The 18,959-nt window shown below is 44.0% G+C and overlaps 1 protein-coding gene across 3 annotated transcripts in view; it reads left to right on the top strand.

Moving 5' to 3' along the window:
- The window catches only part of DLGAP3 (DLG associated protein 3), a 76,283-nt gene that overhangs the window by 52,727 nt on the left and 4,597 nt on the right, over window positions 1-18,959 (top strand). For all 3 annotated transcript variants that reach the window (XM_051987644.1, XM_051987642.1, XM_051987643.1), the window contains exons 4-11: window positions 3,347-3,552; window positions 3,708-3,780; window positions 6,391-6,616; window positions 6,828-7,159; window positions 10,040-10,125; window positions 13,016-13,506; window positions 16,632-16,723; window positions 17,040-17,183. In XM_051987644.1, the coding sequence (XP_051843604.1) occupies window positions 3,347-3,552; window positions 3,708-3,780; window positions 6,391-6,616; window positions 6,828-7,159; window positions 10,040-10,125; window positions 13,016-13,506; window positions 16,632-16,723; window positions 17,040-17,183 (1,650 nt within the window). The remainder of the gene's footprint in view (window positions 1-3,346; window positions 3,553-3,707; window positions 3,781-6,390; window positions 6,617-6,827; window positions 7,160-10,039; window positions 10,126-13,015; window positions 13,507-16,631; window positions 16,724-17,039; window positions 17,184-18,959) is intronic.

Below are 18,959 nucleotides of genomic sequence, written 5' to 3'. Positions count from 1 at the left end.
GAGCAATGGCTACTTTGCTTTTAATAATGGTGGAATAGATTTCCAATTGAAGTTTCTCAATACCATTATAGCTTGCCTTTGTGTCTGCCATATACTTGTAAATCATTCATTTCCTCTATTTGTCTGTTTCTGTTTTCTCTCCTTTAGGCCTCCTGTGAATGCTCTTCAATGTCTCTTGATTTTAGTTTTTAGATTTTTACCCAGGAGTAATTTATTTGAAATATCAAGTTATTTTACTACATATATTACCACTATCATCCCCCTTCTCCCAATTGCCTGGCTTCCCTTCTTTTAGATCAGGCTGTCCCTTTGTAAAGAGTAAGAGAGGGTCCTTAGGGACACCCCCAAACTTAACTAATTCTCTGATTTTTTTCTTTTTGAACAAGGTTTACTCTTCCATTACCACATTCTAGTGATGAGTTGCATTGTATCAAAACTCCATGATACCCATTAGTTTGTATTTTCCTTCTTTCATAAAAAACTCTCATTCACCAGTTTTTGGAGTATGGCTATCTAAGGCCATAAGAATAATTTATACTTGAATTAAAGAGCACCTCTACTGCTGTTCTTCCTCCATTATACCTTTTTTTCTCTATAGGGTCTGGCTTGGCTGTTGAATGTGAGCACTTTCTTTTTCTTCCTCCTCCTCCTCCTCAATTTTCAGTTTAAAGCTTTGTTGACTAAATCAGCAAATCTCCAGGCAAATATATCCCTCCCAACCTTCATTAGCTATACTCCATCTGCAGCCAAGAGCCCATCATTCCTGTATATTAAGCCATAGTCCAGATGGGTGCGAGTTGGTGGGTAGCAGTAAGGGGGCTGGAGACACCCTCTCTGGGCTGAGTCCCACTGCTTACGTGCTCAATTTCCTTAGTGACTTTCTTGGGCAAACTCCCTCTTAGAGGATGTTGAGAATCATGCATTAGAAGTGGGGCTCCAAGGGCCCAGGACCCTCCTTCTTTTACTATGGATACTTCTGGGAGAACTCCAACTCTATGAAGTTATCCCTTTTCTCTGCCTATAATTTTTGGCTTCAGCCTCCTGGGATAATTAAGGATTATATCATCCCCCTTCTCCCAATTGCCTGGCCTTCCTTCTTTTGGATCAGGCTGTCTCTTTGTAAAGAGTAAGAGAGGGTCCTTGGGGACACCCCCAAACTTAACTCCTCTCAGTTCCTTGCTTATTCATTCTGTGAAGCGACTTCATCTTCCTTCATAGCCCTCTCTCACAATTAGCAATAGCTGAAGCCTTAGAACCAAAGTCCAGCAGACCAGATTGGTGATGGTTCTCATCGGAACTGGGACTCTTACAAACATGATAATACAAATAATTACTGACATTTGAAAAGGGCTTTAGAGTTTGCAAAACAGATTACATACATTAGTCTACTTGAATTTCAGATAACTCTGGGAAGTAGGTAATACAGGCGCCATTATCCCCATTTTGCAGATGGGCAAACAAGCTTAAGCACTTACCCATGGTTATATGGGGATTTGAACCTGCCTTCCTGATTGCAAATTCAGCACTTATCAACTACATCATGCTGTCTTTAATTGGCCCAGACCAAGTCTAATTCCCTCCTGCTCTCCATAGACACACATAAATCAATGGGGCTCTCAACAGTATTCTCCATTTTCCTAGGGTCAGGGAAACCAAGTTTTGTCTTCCTTTGATGAAAAAGGCCTGAGTCACTGACCCAAAAAGAAACACATACTTACAAAAAAGGAAGGAAATGGGGCCAGCTATGAAATACTGCAGAGCCAGGATGTTTTGTGGTATGGGTCCTATATGGATCTCTTTAATCTATCCACATGCAGAGTCACCACTTTGCATTAACTCTCCCAGCAAGGCTGGGGGAGCAGCCAATTCACTTACCAGCACCATAAAAGTTGCTGGGCTACATAGTATCAGGCTTACTGTTCTTGGATGAATGTGACAACTAACTATAACCATGGCTACAGTGGAGTCCTAGGGGTGATTGTTTGTGGCTGATTGAGTTTTCACTTAGGAATCATTGGGCCCCAAACTGAATATCAGATATCAGCTACGGAGACTTGACTGCTTTTGATCCATTTGTCCTTCCTCCCTCCATCCTCCAATACTACCATCCATTCATCCATTTAATCATCTTTTAAAGAAATGTTTACTAAAGCCTATAATGTCCTCAATCCTATGCTGGGTTTTACTAAGGGAGACCATGAAGAATAAAATCCAGATCCTGCCTTTAGGGAGTTCAAAGCCAGATGGAATCAAAAAAGTCATAGCAGTGAACCAGAAAGAGATAGAGACCAATAAATGTCAAGTTCCTGATTATGAGACACAGACAGTACAGAGACAGTAGGAGTCTGTGGACAGAGATACAGCAGAAGGCTGGAAAGCCGTGAGTTAAGGCTGGAAGGATGGGTAGACTATGGATAATAAGAGAGCTATCTTAGAAATTCCAGAGGATGACTGGATAGAGGAAGACACATAATGAGCAATGTTAAAGGCAGAAAAACACCAGATGTGTCCAGGGGTTAGTGAGTCATCCAGTTTGGCTGGAACACAGAGCATAGGGTGAAATAAGGTTGGAATCTTATCAGAGGGCCTCGAATGCCAGGATGAGGAGTTATCTTATCTTTAAGGGGAAGCTTAATAGCAAAGTAGATAGAGCACTGGACCTGAAGTGAGGAAGACTCCTCTTCCTCAATTCAAATCTGACTTAAGATACTCACTAGCTGTGTGACCCTAACTTTATCCCATTTCCCTCAGTTTTCTGTAAAATGAGAAGGAAATGGCAAAACACTCCAGTGTCTTTGCCGAGAAAATCCCAAATGGGGTCACAAAGAGTCAGAAATGACTAAACAACAACAAAATTTTTATCTTAGAAGCAATAGGGATCCAGAGAAAGTTTTGGAGTAGAGGAGTGACATATGTCTTGGGAAGAGGAAGAACTAACAGGATTTGTCATATGAGTTTAATAGAAATGATGGAGAAGGAGGGGTGAAGACTGAATCCCTGATCCTCCTTCTCTGACTGGATAGAGTACGTGAGCACTGAGCAGGTTCTGGTCAGGATGAGAATATAGTCAGCGGTATTAAGGGTAGGAGGCAAATGACAAGAGTAAAGGCAGGTAGAGGAAGCCAGACAAGATAATGGGGCACTGAGGAGTTTTTGGGAAGGATAAGGGAGCTTTAATAGGATAAAGGTCTGTCTAGGAGAATGATCAAGCAAAGTGAGAGAAGGGGGAATCGGAAGGACCAACATGGGACTTAGATGTAGACAGAGAAAACTCCCCTGGAGTTTTTTGGGGGAGTGGAGGAAGGAAAGTTTATTTTGTCTTAATTTTGCTCTCTTGATTTTTTAGGTGCCCCATGACGATTGGGGGGGTTATCCAACTGGGGGCAAGGATGGGGAGATCCCGTGTCGAAGAATGCGAAGTGGTAGCTATATTAAGGCGATGGGGGACGAGGACAGTGGGGACTCGGATGGCAGCCCCAAGATGTCTCCAAAGGGAGCTGCCCGCCGCTATGCTTATCGCCGCTCGTCCAGCGTGGACCAGGCTCGGATCAAGTAAGAGGGTGGCCAGCGGGGGGCTGGAGGCCGGAACCTCTCTGTGAGCTCTCTGTCCAGGGTTCTGGATGCAGGGGCTCTCTCTGGGGGCTCTTTCCCCGGAGTTCCCTCTGTTTCATCAAACCCTGCTGACTCCTATTTTGTACCCATTCCAGCTGCTGTGTGCCACCCCGAATTCACCCCCGAACTGGGGCCCCTGGCTATGGCCGCTCCCTCACCACAGGACAGGTAAGTTATCTTCCAATAGAAGCCTGAAGAGAGGGAGGGAGAATCAGCTTCTGCCTTGATGGGCAGTAGGAGCCAGGTCGGAATTGAGAAAACCAGGTCTCTGAACTCCTGCTGGGCTCCTTTACTTTCCCTCCCTTCCCCCTTCCAGGTCTTTTTAGATTCCTCCCTTTCTGCCAGAAGCAAAAATGTCAGATTGTTTCCTGGCCATTAAGGGAAGGACAAACTGCCCCATCTGCGGAAGGCTGTGGAATTCTGGGTGGCCGCAGACCTCCCTTGCTCTAAGGGTCTTGAGAACCTGATTGAAAGATGTCCTCTCACATCTTGCCACTGAGCGACTGCCCCTGAGTGTTGGGACCTGCTCCCATCTGACTGCCAGACCGGCCCAGTGTACAAACGACACCTGTTATCTCCTATCTGGGAGCTGTGCCCAGGCCAAGTGACAAATGCTGCTTTGTGTTCCGCAGAAGCTTTGGGCCCATCACCATCTGAGGCTGAGCTCCCCAGGCCAGGATTCAGCCACCTTGGTCCAGCTCCACCTGCCGCCCCCTTGTTTCTGGCACCGACCCACCATGGCTCTTCTGTTCCTTCCTCTCTCTCCCTCCCAAATATTACAGGATTAGAGATGGAAAACAGCAAGGGTTTATGAAGCAGCTATTGTTTGCAGGTCATGGTAGCTGGGGGAGATATAGGGGTTTAAATAGGACACAGACCCTGCACTCAGGCAACTTAAAGTCTGGCAGGAGGCTAAGATGTGCTGGAATCACTCCAGTACACAACATTGCTCTGTCATTAGGGGTTCAGACAAAATGCTGTGTGAGACCTATGGGGGGGTTGTCTGGGAAGGAAATCAGGAAGGCTGCATGGAAGAAGTGGGATTTGAGCTGAATTTTCAAGGATTAGCAGGAATTCAATAAGGAGTGGAAGGGAAGGCATTTCAGGCTTAGGGAACAGCAAGAACATACGCATGGAGGGGAGGGATTCCTCCTGTATATTTGGGAGGGATGTAGAGAGTAGTTCACTTTGACTAGGCCATACAATATGGGAAAGGAAGCCTCCAAAGGAAGGGTAGGATTAGATTTTGGAGGGCCTTGGATGCCAGGATTTTGTAGAGCCTTGGATGTCAGTATTTTGGAGGGCCTTGGATGCCAGTATTTTGGAAGGCCTTGGATGCCAGTATTTTGGAAGGCCTTGGATGTCAGTATTTTGGAGGGCCTTGGATGTCAATATTTTGGAGAGCCTTGGGTGTCAGTATTTTGGAAGGCCTTGGATGTCAGCATTTTGGAGGGCTTTGGATGTCAGTATTTTGGAGGGCCTTGGATGTCAGTATTTTGGAGGGCTTTGGATGTCAGTATTTTGTAGGGCCTTGGATGCCAGTATTTTGGAAGGCCTTGGATGTCAGTATTTTGTAGGGCCTTGGATGTCAGTATTTTAGAGGGTCTTGGATGTCAGTATTTTGGAGGGCCTTGGATGCCAGTATTTTGGAAGGCCTTGGATGTCAGTATTTTGGAGGGCCTTGGATGTCAGTATTTTGGAGGGCCTTGGATGTCAATATTTTGGAGGGCCTTGGGTGTCAGTATTTTGGAGGGCCTTGGATGTCAGTATTTTGGAGGGCCTTGGATGTCAGTATTTTGGAAGGCCTTGGATGTCAGTATTTTGGAGGGCCTTGGATGTCAGTATTTTGGAGAGCCTTGGATGTCAATATTTTGGAGGGCCTTGGGTGTCAGTATTTTGGAAGGCTTTGGATGTCAGTATTTTGGAGGGCTTTGGATGTCAGTATTTTGGAGGGCCTTGGATGCCAGTATTTTGGAGGGCCTTGGATGTCAGCATTTTGGAGGAACTTGGATGCCAGTATTTTGGAGGGCCTTGGATGCCAGTATTTTGAAGGACCTTGGATGTCAGTAAGTGGTTTTCACTTCACCCAGAAGGTGAAAGAGAGCCAAAGAATTTTTTCATCAGATCAGTGCATAAGAAAGACTGTTTTGGTATCAGTGGAAAGGAAGAATTGGAAGGGAAGATCATAGAAGATTGTTGAGATATATTTTCTAGTCCTCTACCAAATCATTCCAGAAAGGAGTGCTAAGATCTGCCTGTATTATTTCTTCCTGTCAAATTAAGCTTACTTTTTCACTATTAAGAGTCATTTCTCTGGGTTTAAGAATAAAGCTTGCCTTTTAAAAGTCAAGATCCCCTTGGAAGGATATTATGTCAGAGAGGACATTGTGTGAGTTTGTGTCCTGCTGGTCAGTAAGCCGAGAACAGGACTCAGATGGGACACTGGGACACTGGAAGACCCTGGGAGGTTTGTGAAAAGGGAGGCTTGTGGTTGAGGTGGGGGCAGTCTCAAAGGGAATGCTGAGGGCTAAAAGACTTGGCTGCAAAGGGACCAGCCTTAAGTACAGGGATGGGCAGAATCTAGTTCTCTTGGTGGAAAAACCCCCAAAGACTTTATTTAACCTAAATGGAGGAGACGAATATAGCTAGATATATAATTTATACAGACTGTGAACATGAATATGTTAACAACTGCAGTCCTTAGGAGTGTTGGGGATGGGCTGCCCTACTCAGGAGGCTCCTCCCTGACCCGTCCCCCATCTCCTGTACCCCTACCAGCTCAGCGAGGAGCTAAGCCAGCAGTTTGAGGCCGTGTGTGGGTCAGTATTTGGGGAGCCTGAGTCCCAGGCAGTGGACGCCCTGGACCTACCCGGCTGCTTCCGAATGCGGAGCCACAGCTACCTCCGGGCCATCCAGGCCGGCTGCTCCCAGGATGACGACTGTCTGCCCCTCCTCACTGCCCCCATGGGAGCAGGGCCAAGCAGCGTCCTGAAGACCAGCACCTGTAAGTGCCTCCTCCCTCTGTCCCACCTGGCTGTTGTCGAATGAGGGAATGGGTGGGAAAGCAGCACAGCCGGGTGCTTCTTCCTCATGGAACTGTATTTAGCTAAGCTACCCGGGGTCTGCCAGTTGCTGGCTGTGAGAGTCTTTACATGTGGTTGCAAGTGCCTCGGGCCAAGGAGAGTCTGTCTATAATCTCCATTTTCTTGCTACAGCCTTTAACTTCAGAAAGGCCCCACCGCCCATCCCTGCGGGACGACAGACTCCACCACGCATCTCCATCACGGCCCAGAGCAGTACTGATTCTGCCCATGAGAGCTACCCACCCCCCGAGGGCCCGGCCTGGGCTCCGGAACCCACCCGGCGCTGCAGCTCGGCCGATGGCTTGGACGGCCCCCCCACAGGGACCCGGACCCTTGAGCTGGCCCCCGTCCCAGCTCGGGCTAGTCCCAAACCCCCCACTCTCATCATCAAGACCATCCCTGGGAGGGAAGAGCTTCGCAGCTTGGCCAGGCAGCGCAAATGGAGGCCTTCCATTGGGGTACAGGTATGGGGGAACAAATGGGAGTACCAACAAACTGATTTTATTTTGAATTCTCTCTTTCAGGATAGAATACAAAAATATTCTCTGGCCATTAAAGCCCTCCCCCACATGGCTATCTTTTCATGATTTGACATTATTTTTCTTCATGTACTCTTGTGTTTTTGCCAAATGAGCCACCTTTCTCTTCCTTGAAGTTGACATTCAATCTCCTATTTCTGGGCCTATGTATAGACTATTCCTCATATCTGGAACCTACTCCCTTTTCATCTCGGCTTCTTAGAATCCTTTGCTTCCTTCAAGGCTTCATCTTTAGCTATTACACCCATGGGAAGCCTTCCTTTATCTCTCTAGTTAGAAATTTCCTTCTCAACAATTTGTCTTGCATTTTCTTAATTTTGTTCTAAGAATTCTGCCCACCAACACTTTGTGTCTTGTTAATAAATCTTTAAATGTAGCAACTTTAAAGATCATCTCTTAGTTACATAATTCTCAGACTGAAGCAATTTTTCATAGCCTTCAAAAATAGTCATTTTTTGGTATTTTCTTATCTATTTACATATTCTAACTCCCAGCAGAATGTGAGAGCTATTTTTTAGTTTTGTAACTTCATCTCCTAGCTCAGTTTCTTGTATAGAGTAACTGGTCCTTAATAAAAATCTGCTGAATTGAATTGAATTCTTAGAGTCTAGGAATTGCATCTTAGTATATCCTTAATTGGACCACTAATGGGCAACAATGTCCCTCTTACCCAATTTATACTTGATCTGGAAAGTGTTAGATTTATTATCAGATAGTTTGTATTCAAATTCTGGCTCTATTAATGGCCAAGTGAACTTGGACAAGTCACTTCACTCAGTTTCCTCATATATTAAATGGGGTTATTATACAGATTAATTTAAAATGCTATAGAAATGGGAGTGGCTACAATCTCAGCCTGACTCATGAATCTACCATGATGCCTTGGGAGCAAATTGATTCCATCCCAACCCACGTACTTTCCTTGTGCTGATAAGCTTGAGGTGGGTTCCAAAGTGGTCTTCTCCCCACTAACTAGAGCCTATATACAGGGACTTTTGGTCCTCACGACTTACAGGCAATCAGAACTGGGAAATCCCTTGGAGGGCAAGTAGTCCGATTCAAACCTTTGCAGGAATCTCTTCTATACTGTATCTGGTGAGTGTTTTTCTAAATTCTGACTGAAGATGATTCACGATGGGGAGTGCAGGGTATCTCTTGAAGTAGCTTATTTTAGCAGCAAGGGGCACAGTGGATAGAGTGTTGGGCATGAAGGGAGACACGTCTTCTGAGTTCAAATCTAGCCTCAGACAATTACTACCTGTAGTTAGTCACGTAACTGTTTGCCTCAGTTTCCTCATCTATAAAATGAACTGGAGAAGAAAATGGCAAAGAAAATGACTCCAGTATCTTTGCCAAGAAAACCCCAAATGAGATCACAGAGGTGGACATGACTGAACAACAAATTTCACATTGACATAACTCTTAATTATTAGGAAGTTTTTCTATCCATCAAGTCAAAATCTACCTCTTGGCAATATCCAGCTATTATTTCAAGTTTGGCTCCCTTTTTTTGTGACAACCAAGCAGGTAATCGAAGATAGTTGGTTATTTGTGGCTAGATAAAACTGGAGCATAGATATAACCAGGGGTGTTGTAAGGTTCAAATGAAATATGTGTAAATCTTAAAGCACTATATAAATGTCAGTTGCTATTATTCTAGCCTATAGTCACCAGGTCTCATATTTGGTAATGACTTCATTTCCTGGGCTTTCTATTGCCTTCCTGTTGGGCTCAAGAAACATAGGAATGTTCTGGTAAATGTTTAACAAGCTCTCTAGAAAAAAAGTATGTATCCATACATTTAACTTTAATCTGCATTATTAATATTTTCTTAATCTAGATAATAAATACAAATAAAATATATAATAAAAATATAAAATAAGTAAATAAAATATAGTAAAACAATAAATCAAGTCCTGATTTGTAGCATTTATCTATTTCTGAGGTATACATTCACACTGGAATTTAACAATTGGTTCTTCCAAACCATTTAGGACTTGGTTTCAACATATCCGTGGATATAAGCTTCCACCACACAAAATATAGTGCTCGGAACTCACAGTATTCTAGGTATGATCTAAGGCAAAGTATAGTGGGATTTTCACCATCATTACTTTTTAGTTGTGTCTCTTTTAATGTTCTCTTTGTTTTTTTGGCTAATATATCTTGCTATTGATTCATTTTTAGCTTATATTCCACTAAAACTTTAAAATCTTTTTTTAGATGACTTGCCTTCTAGTCACACGTTTCCTATTTTATTACTGTGAAGTTAATTTTTTGAAACTTTACAGTTATCTCTATTAAATTTTTTTGATTTGTTTTCTTTTTAGATTTTCCCTAACATTGCAGCTTTAAACCTTTTGGGTTCTGATCCTGTTAGCTGCCCCTCCAAATTTTATGTCTTCTCTCTTTAAATATATTAAATGTATCATCTGTGTCTTTAGCCGAGTAATTTATAAAAACAAATAGAATGGGATCAAAAGCCGAGACCTAGGGTGCTACACTAGAAACCTCAGTCCAGGTAGACATGACCATTTAATGGATTCAGTCATTCCATTCATTCTGAATTTGTCACACTCTATGCTCCTTTAGCTCATATCTCTTTATCTCATCCACTAGGCTATCATGAGAGATTTGTCACACACTTCTCTTCAACTGTTATTCTATTTAGCCAGAGAAAATTTGGGGGATCAGCCCCCATCTAGTTGATTGTTCCCTGGGAAATTTTTGCTATTTCCTCCCGCAAGGAAAGGGCCTTTTGGATGTAGGGTAGAGTTGTTACTCTATGTCTCATTTCTCTCTCAGGTAGAGACCATCTCAGACTCTGACACAGAGACAAGAAGCCGGAGAGAATTCCACTCCATTGGGGTACAGGTGGAGGAGGACAAGAGGTAAGTTAATGGGGGAGTCTCCTTCCTCTTCCTCATTCTTCATCTTATATCTCTGGGAGAAATGCGGGGTAGGGTAAAGATTGTTGGCTTCTCAATATAGAGAAAGACTGACTTAGCTCTGACATGTGACTAAGTTCCACTTTTCTTCTTCTCTCATTATAAAGAGATGGCAGTATGTACTCAGAGTAATAATGACCAAGGGCAACAGTGCATGTCATTTAATAAATCAACAGATTTTATTTTTATTTATTTATACTAAACTTAGTAACCATCAACAAAACCAAATGATTATCAATGTCACAAACTCTTATTATTTATAGTTCCATTCAACACATTTTTATCAATGTCTCCTGAGTGCCCAATTGTGTATCAGGAGACAAAGCAAATTCAGATCTAATAACTGTTCAGACCTCCCAAGGTACTGGCAGGAAATAAACCAAAACCTGAACAGGTGCTAGAGTACAGCTAAGTGATAAACTGTTGTTCCAACCTTAAGTGCCATTCAGTTCCTGAGAACGGAGTAGTCAAGGAAGATTTCTAGGAGGAGGTGACATTTGAGTTGGGTTTTGAAGTAAGTGTAACAGTATGAATTCAAATGTTATACCCATTTTGCAGATCAGAAAATTGAGATTCCTGGAGATGTGGTAAGGAAATGACTTGTCCAATATTATATATCTAGTAAGCATCCAGGATTTCAAACTAGGTTTCCTGCCTCTCAGTGCAGGGTTCTTTCTGTTACATCATATTGCCATGTAAGGACAATGGCACATATACAGAAAAGCATGGGGATTAACTAGGTGGGAGTTGAGAGAGGTTTAAAGAGGGGAGAACTGCAAAGATGGGGACAGTTTGTATCGCTAGGACCTTGAATGCCAGGTTAAGAAATTTAAATTTTATCCTGTAGGGAATGGGGAGCTACTTTGAATGGAGGAGGGACCTAGTCAGACATGTCCCTTAGCAAGATTATTTGGAATGGAGAGGAAGTGAGACTGAGTCAGGGAGACCGCTCAGGACCTAGTCCATACAGGAAGTGATGAAGTCCTATACTGGGATGGTAGCTGTGTGAGTGAAGAGGTGGGGGCGGATGAGATGAAAAGAAAGGTTTTTTTAGAAGAAGAATCTTGGCATCATCCTGGGTGAGGGAGAGGGAGGGGTCAGTGAAAATCTGGAGGTGAGTGCGGGGACAGTAATGTCACAAGATCAGCCACTGTCCCACCCCCCAAGCTGACTGGGATGTCCTCCTCTGGTCCTAGACTGACCCTCTCCGGTGGACTCTCCACCCTTGTCCTTCCTTTCCCCCCAACTCCATTTCCATTTCAGGATCCGGGGCGGATTCCCCTCATCCCTTTTTGGCTTTAGGGTGTGGGGGAGAGTTGGGATGCCACAAGGCAGAGATTGGAGACTGAATGCCAGCAGCACATCTCTCCTTAGGTGCTGTGGCCTCCATCCAGGGCTGGTCGCCATGGTGACAGGCTCCCAGGCAGCTGCAAGGGAGGAGGGGAGGAAAGGAGAGAGGGAGGGAACTACTGGGTGGGGAGCAGAAGGGAGCCCTAGCTCCTAAACCATTCTTGTCTACAAGGCAGTCTGGGTGGGACTAAAAAATCAGAAACCCCTTTCTGTCCCTGCCTATCCTCCACTCCCCACTTGCCTGCATCCTTAACATTGTGCTGAGATCATAAGATCCTAGGATTTATAACTGCAAAGGCCCCTCAACATAACCTAACCCAAACCCTAACTTTTACAGATTAGGAAACTGAGGCCCAGAAAAGTTATTTGACCAAGATCATAATAACACTTTAGCAAGTAGCAGAAATGGAATTCAAATGTAAGCTTCTTTGAGTCCTCCTGGAGGACTTGTTTGTTAGGAAAAGTCCTTCCCAGACCCTCTGAATTCAATATGACAGACATTTAGTGTATATCCAGTGGTAGGAGTATGGAGAAACGTGAGCCACAGAATATCAGAGCTGGAAGAGACTTCTCTGTCTGTCTCTCCACACCCCCACATATACATGCACACACACATACACATAACACACATATACACAGGCACACACATGTACATACACACACATGCCCTATCACCATAGAAAAGAAAGTTGAAGCTCAGAGGTTCAGTGACTGACTCATGCTTATGATGAATTGGAAGCAGAGCCTGGACTAGAATCCAGGTCTCTGGGAAAGGGGATTTTTCCTTGTGCTGTAAGAAAAGAACTTGAGTTGGGAAATTATGATTCATGAGTTAAAATGGAAAGAGCCCTGCATTGGGATTCAGAAGACCTGGGTCTGAATTCCCCCTCTGCTATTCACAGCTTATGTGACTTTGGAAAAGCCACCGAAACTCTCTGGGCTCCCTGTCCTTATTTTTAAAATAACAGGCCTAGCTGGGCCTTTTTCAGGCAGAGCCCATATGGCTTCCTTTCCCTAGGAGGCCCACATTTCCTTCCAGCCTTCTCCTTGTTCCTTTTGGCTGGAATGGATCCTGGGAAGAGGGAGGAGTGTCTCCAGGATGTAGCGGGGTGGGCTTGGGCTGCAGAAGGGCAAAGAGCGAGGTCTGGAGAGGGAGGTGGTGGGACCTGAGGGAGGAGCTTCCTGGGACTGGGGAGGAGGATGAGAAAGGAGAGGAGAAGAGTGGGGAGAGCTTTGGGGTGTGCCCAGGGGAAATACAGGAAAAGGGCATGTGGAGGTAAACATAAGGGGATGAAGAAGAAAGGACCCGGTTAGGGGATAAAATGAAAACAACTGAGAGGCAACTATAGGCAGGAAGAAAGAAGCAGGACCTGATGCTCTTAGACTAGGTGGCCAGGGACAGAGAGGGGCAGATTTGCAGGGCTTTTGAGGGAAGAAAGCTCAGCAGAGAGCCGAGATGACTGATAGCCATCTCTCTGGCCAGGCGAGCCCGGTTCAAGCGTTCCAACAGCGTGACTGCTGGAGTACAGGCAGACCTGGAGCTGGAAGGCCTGGCTGGCTTGGCAACTGTGGCCACGGAGGACAAGGCTCTGCAGTTCGGCCGCTCCTTCCAGCGGCACGCTTCCGAACCCCAGCCGGGGCCGCGAGGTCCTGCCTACTCTGTCTTCCGCACCGTCCACACGCAGGGCCAGTGGGCTTACCGCGAGGGCTACCCGCTGTCCTATGAGCCTCCTGCCCCGGACGGGCCGCCCGGCTCCGGCCCAGCCCCTGCTCCGACTCCGGCCCCGACCCACGGTCGCCGAGACTCGTGGATGGAGCGTGGCTCCCGCAGCCTGCCCGACTCCGGCCGTGCCTCCCCCTGCCCCAGGGATGGCGAGTGGTTCATCAAGATGCTACAGGCGGAGGTGGAGAAGATGGAGCACTGGTGCCAGCAGATGGAGCGGGAGGCCGAGGACTATGACCTGCCCGAGGAGAGTAAGTGGGCTGCCGGTGATGGGGGGAATGGGGTGCATGTCACCAGGAGCACAGGGGATGGAGCACTGGAACTGGAAGTCAGTCTCACTTAACAAGTCCCCTTCCTGCCTCAGTTTCTTCATCTGTAAAATAGCACCTACCTCCAGAGTGGTTGTGAGCATCAAAAGAGGTAATGTTGTAAAGCATTACATGAATGCAATTTCTGTTTTAGTGATAGTGTAGCCAACTTTTGGTTAATTTTGAGTGAGGACATAGGGCTGCATGGGTTAACCATGGGTTGTGGCTGGGCTTGGGGAGTTTTCCTTCTTCCAGTATCTGGCTCATTGCAGCATCACTTTATCATTGCTTTAGTTTGGGAGATGTAGTAAAAAGCCCCACTTCTTAGGAGCCCTTGGTCTGAGGTGGCTTGTGAAGAATGGTCCAGAGCTGTAGCCTGGCTGAGGGCTTCAGCTTTGAGAAAATTACCTCTGGGGCCTTTCCCAGAGGGACTTGCCTTCTGCTCACGAATTCCTTTATGCTAGAATCCTTCCAATTTCGCAAACTCCGCTGAATTCACAAACATTTATTAAGCATAGGAACAAGGCTTGGCTCAGGGGATGATAACAATGAGGAAGCAAATCACATCCTTTGTCCTTGAGAAGTTTCCCATTCTCTAAGCTTAGCTCATACAAGATGTCTAAACTTGGTTTGAGGGTACTAGGATCCTGTGATTTCTTGCTGTTCTAGTCCTACTGTCTTGGAGATAGTTCTACTCAAGAGAATGGAGGAAGGGATCATCCCATATGTAGCTCTCATTGTTTTTGTAATACAGTCATCATTGCCAAACCTTTTCATGTTTTCTGTGCCCAACTCTCCCCAGGCAATTCACAGAACAGTCTGACACACATGACTTTCTTAGGTACATATACCATACAAAGCACAAACCCTGGAGCCACATTGTTCTGCCACAGGGTTATTGTCTGACTCTTTCTTTTTCTTTTCCCTTATTATGAAAGTAATTACCTCTGAAATAATACAACTGATAACATCAACTCCGAAGTTTTGCTTTTTCCTGCTTTGTTTGTTACATTGGAAGTACTAGTCTGAGAGAGGGAGTGATGAAGTCTGGCCATAACTGCTACCCTCTCATGCTCATAATTCAACTTTCTTCATGTGGGGCTTTCATTTCCAAGCCCCCAACCTTGTAAAAACCTAATTTTCTGCTATGTCTAAACTGATGATATTCCCCTTTTTTCTATCACTGCCATCTTCCCTCTGGGTGTTCCAAAAGAATCACTGGCTCATTACTGTCTCTCTTTGAGAAAAAGAGAAAGGAGACCTTCTTTAAAATATTATTAGTATTTTCCATCACCGAGAAAGGATAAATCAGCCTGATACCCATCTGATCCCCCGAGAAGCTCCTTTTTTTTTTTTTTTTACAGACTCCTGTTCTTAAGACCCCCTCTTCCTTTTTTAGGGGAGATATGGTCATAGGCACAGGAAATAATGCAACTACTCTCACAAGTTCAGACTAAGTGTAAAACAGAGGATTTTCATTCCCTGATGTCAGTGTTCATATAATTCCCACTGCCTGGTCCTCTGCAAGTTCCCACATAGACATAAAGGAAGAGCTTATAGACTCTCCCTTCAAGAATCTTTTGGGAGACAAGATATTCACACATGAAAGTTTTTTTTAATCATACCATGTTGGATTTGGGAGAGTCCTTAGAGATCATATTCCCCCACCTCCTCATTTACTAAAGAGAAAACTGAGCCCAGAGAGAGAGGAACTTAAATGGAATCACATATTGTTAGTGGCAGGACTGCGACCAGAATCTTGTATCTACTGACTTCCAGCCCAAGATTCTCCAAAATCTCTTATGCCAGTGTGGCTACAGTTTCAGAAAATGTTTCTTCTCTCTGAGGGAGTCCTACTTTCTCTCTGAGAGATGAGCAGATTGTGACTGAGGACTGAACTGTGAGGAATGATGCCATTTAGAGTCATTCAGTTTAAAAGCATTTATTAAGCACTTACTATGTGCCAAGCATTATGCAAAGCACTGAGCATGCAAGGAAAGGCAAAAATTGTCTCTGTCCTCAAAGAGGTTACATTCTAATGGAGAAAGCTACATACATATAAATAAGTAGGTTAGAAACAGCATACATACAGAGTTAATGGAAAGTAATCTGAGAGGGACAGCCATTATCATCTGAAGGACCAGTAAAAGCTTCCTATAAGGAAGTGGGACTTGAACTGAATTTTAAAGGAAGCCAGGAAGAAGAAAGAAAAAGTGAATCTAATGAAAGCAACAGAAAAAATCAAGGTTAAAGAGGGGAAAGGAGGACCAGGAAAAGAGCAGTGTCACCAAAACCATGGGAAGGAAATACAGTTAGGAGGGAGTATTCAACAGTATCAGATGTAGCATAGAAGTCAAGGAGGATGAGAACTAAGAAAGGTCATTGCTTTTCGTGATTAGGTCATTAGTGACTTTGGAGGGAAAGTGATGGCTAGGGAAGCTAGGGAGTTCAAGAGGGATTGGATATTGAAGATGTAGAGTGAGGGATTGGGGTTTGGGGGATTAGAATACTATTAAAAGTGTGGTCATAAAAAGAAAAAGAATTGGATAGTAGCAGCTAAAACAAGTGATCTTTCCCCCTTTTTCTCCAAGATAAGCAGAACATGTGAATATTTGTAGACCAAGAGAAGCAGTCAATAAAGAGAGAGAAGTGGGGGTGCAGGAGACAGGATATGTTGAATGGATTAAGATTTTATAGAAAGCAGTAGCAACTGTGGGAAGGGAATTAGCTTTGGTAAAGAGGAAAACCATCTCATCTTCTGAGACTAGAGGGAAGAAAGGAGAAGATAGAGGCAGAGAGATAAAAATAAGGGTCAGAATAGACAGTAGAGCTCATCCCAATAGACCTGATTTGCTCAATAAACTAGACAAGGTTCTACAGGGTGCATGTGGAGAATTAAGGGTTTGTGGTGAAAAAGGATTAATAAAGCAACTGGGACAAACAGTAGATATTAGTTAATTAAGCTTGACCTTCTGGACATGATGGAGATCACAAGTGGGAGAGGATACCTGAAGCTGGAGCTAGAGGTGTCTTTTTCAAGAAAAATTGATTTTTTTTGTCTTTCTCAGTCCTAGAGAAGATTCGGAGTGCAGTAGGCAGTGCCCAGCTTCTTATGTCACAGAAGGTGCAGCAGTTTTTCCGGCTGTGCCAGCAAAGCATGGTGAGTGCCCTTCTTCTCCTCTAGGGCTAGAATCTGGTATCTCTATCAAAGAAGGCTTGTGCCTTGCCAAAGGAAATGTTTAAACTTTCTCTGTGGAATTGGAATCTGAGGAGGGGGCCCATATTGTTGTAAGAGCCTTTGGGGCCAAAAGTGTAAGTCTTGTCAGGGTTGGAATAGTTTCTCCTCAGGCTGCATAAGTGCTTGAGTTTCCCTTAAATTTGTCCTGCTTTCCTGATGGATTTGGGTTGAAGAAAGTTTCTCCAACCTTGCCCTAAACCAGGTTCTGGGATATTCTTCTCTTCTCTTCCCTTTGCAGGACCCAGCCTCATTTCCTGTGCCCACTTCCCAGGACCTGGCTGGTTTCTGGGACCTCCTGCAACTTGCCATCGAGGATGTGAGCCTCAAATTTTTGGAGCTGCAGCAGCTTAAGGCCAATAGCTGGAAACCCCTGGAGCCTGAGGTGGGTGGTCTCAGATAAGCCTCCTAGGGTACCTTGAGGTACTAAGCCCTGGTTCTTCTTTCTCAGATGCTCTGCTGCTGAATTTCTACCACCAGGGATTTCTTTGGAAAACTTTCTTCTCTCTCATCACCTATGGGACTGAAAACAGCCTTATTTCTCCTGTGATATACATACATATACATGTTCTAGGGAGCTTGTATAAAGAGGCTTTTGAGAGCGTTATAAAATTTTTGAAAATGGTGGGAAAGCCACTGGTTCAACTTTCCTACCACTGCAGAAATCTTCTCTACAGGCTCCTTTATAATTGTCATCTAGTCACTTCAACTAGTTCCATTTCTCCTTGATTGCTCCCCATAGCAATTAAGAGGTTTAGAACCTTAGAATCATGAGACCTGAGATCAGCTCTTAACATTGATGTCTGAGTCCTGGCATCCTGAGCAACTAACGGCAAGCACAGATTTTTTTCAGCTCCATACCTGTACACATAGAATACATTTCTGCAGAAAAATCCTGCTTTCCCAGAGATACAATAGAAAAAAATCATGCTTCCCCTGAACTAGTGCCCAGTACTCTGCCTGGGAGCAAAATGTACTCAGTCAAGACTGGCTTCTATGCAGTACAAGGACAGCACATTCCAAGAAGGTAGTTCTGTGGCTTTTTTGAAAGTCCTGCTCTGATGAAAATTCCCACTTAAGCTTAGGGGCAGACAATCAAAAAGGTGCCTGGTAAAGACAATTTGTTTACAAGCTTAACATGTATTCCTTGGGGCACACAGTGTTGCGGCAATTATACATTAGCCCAGTTTCTGCCTTTCAGGAGCTGTTCATAATAGTAGTGCTGTTCAGGACCACTGACAGCTCCTACATGCCATTTCTGTGTTCAGTTTCTTCTGGTGATCATTTTATCAACATATATTTATTAAATGCCTACTGTGTGTCTGTGTCAAACACTGTACTAGATATGCTAGGGACCCAAAGATCTAAATGAAAAGATCCCAAATTTTAAGATTTAAGTGAAGTGATATGGCAGATAGAACAATATGTTTGTTCTGCCTCTCTTGGGATCAGTTTATTCATTGTTAAAATGGTGATATTTACTTTGTAGTCTTTTATTAAGGACCAACTAAGAGAGGTCCTTGACAGTATTATGGAAATGCTAGCTATTACTATATAGGCAGTTAGGAAGAATAATTTTTGTGAGTTCAAATCTGGCTTCAGATACTAACTAGCTGTGTGTGTGGCCCTGGCCAAGTCACTTACCCTTGTTTTTCTCAGTTTCCTCATCTGTAAAACAAACTGAAAAAGGAATGGAAAATGACTAATTTTTTGCCAAGAAAACTCCAAATGGAATCATGGAGGGTCACACATGACTGAAAATGACTCAACAATAACTATTATAACTTGCATTTTAAGGGAATTCCTTGTCTTGAATTGAAATCTGTCTGTAACTGACATGCATAAATTTAGAGCAGAAAGGGATCTTAGAGATCGAGTCACAATTTTCCTTCATTTTACATATAGGGGAATTGAAATCTGGGAAGAATATATAATTTGCCCAGTGTTACATGTTTAGTAAGTAGCAAAGATGGAATTTGAATAAGGGAACTTGCCCTTATTCCTATTTTTCAATTTTGGACCCACGTAAAAGAAATCTAATCACTTTCCATGATAGTCTGCAGGTATTTGAGGAAATGATCATAAATTTCATTCATTCAGTAACCATTTCATTAATTATATATCAAGCACTGTGCAAAGGTGTGAGGAGATAGAAAAGGTA

Source organism: Antechinus flavipes, chromosome 3 (assembly GCF_016432865.1).
Source record: "Antechinus flavipes isolate AdamAnt ecotype Samford, QLD, Australia chromosome 3, AdamAnt_v2, whole genome shotgun sequence".
Classification (NCBI taxonomy): domain Eukaryota; kingdom Metazoa; phylum Chordata; class Mammalia; order Dasyuromorphia; family Dasyuridae; genus Antechinus; species Antechinus flavipes.
The sequence above is the reverse complement of the archived record's forward strand: the minus strand, read 5'-3'. Positions and strand labels throughout refer to the sequence as shown.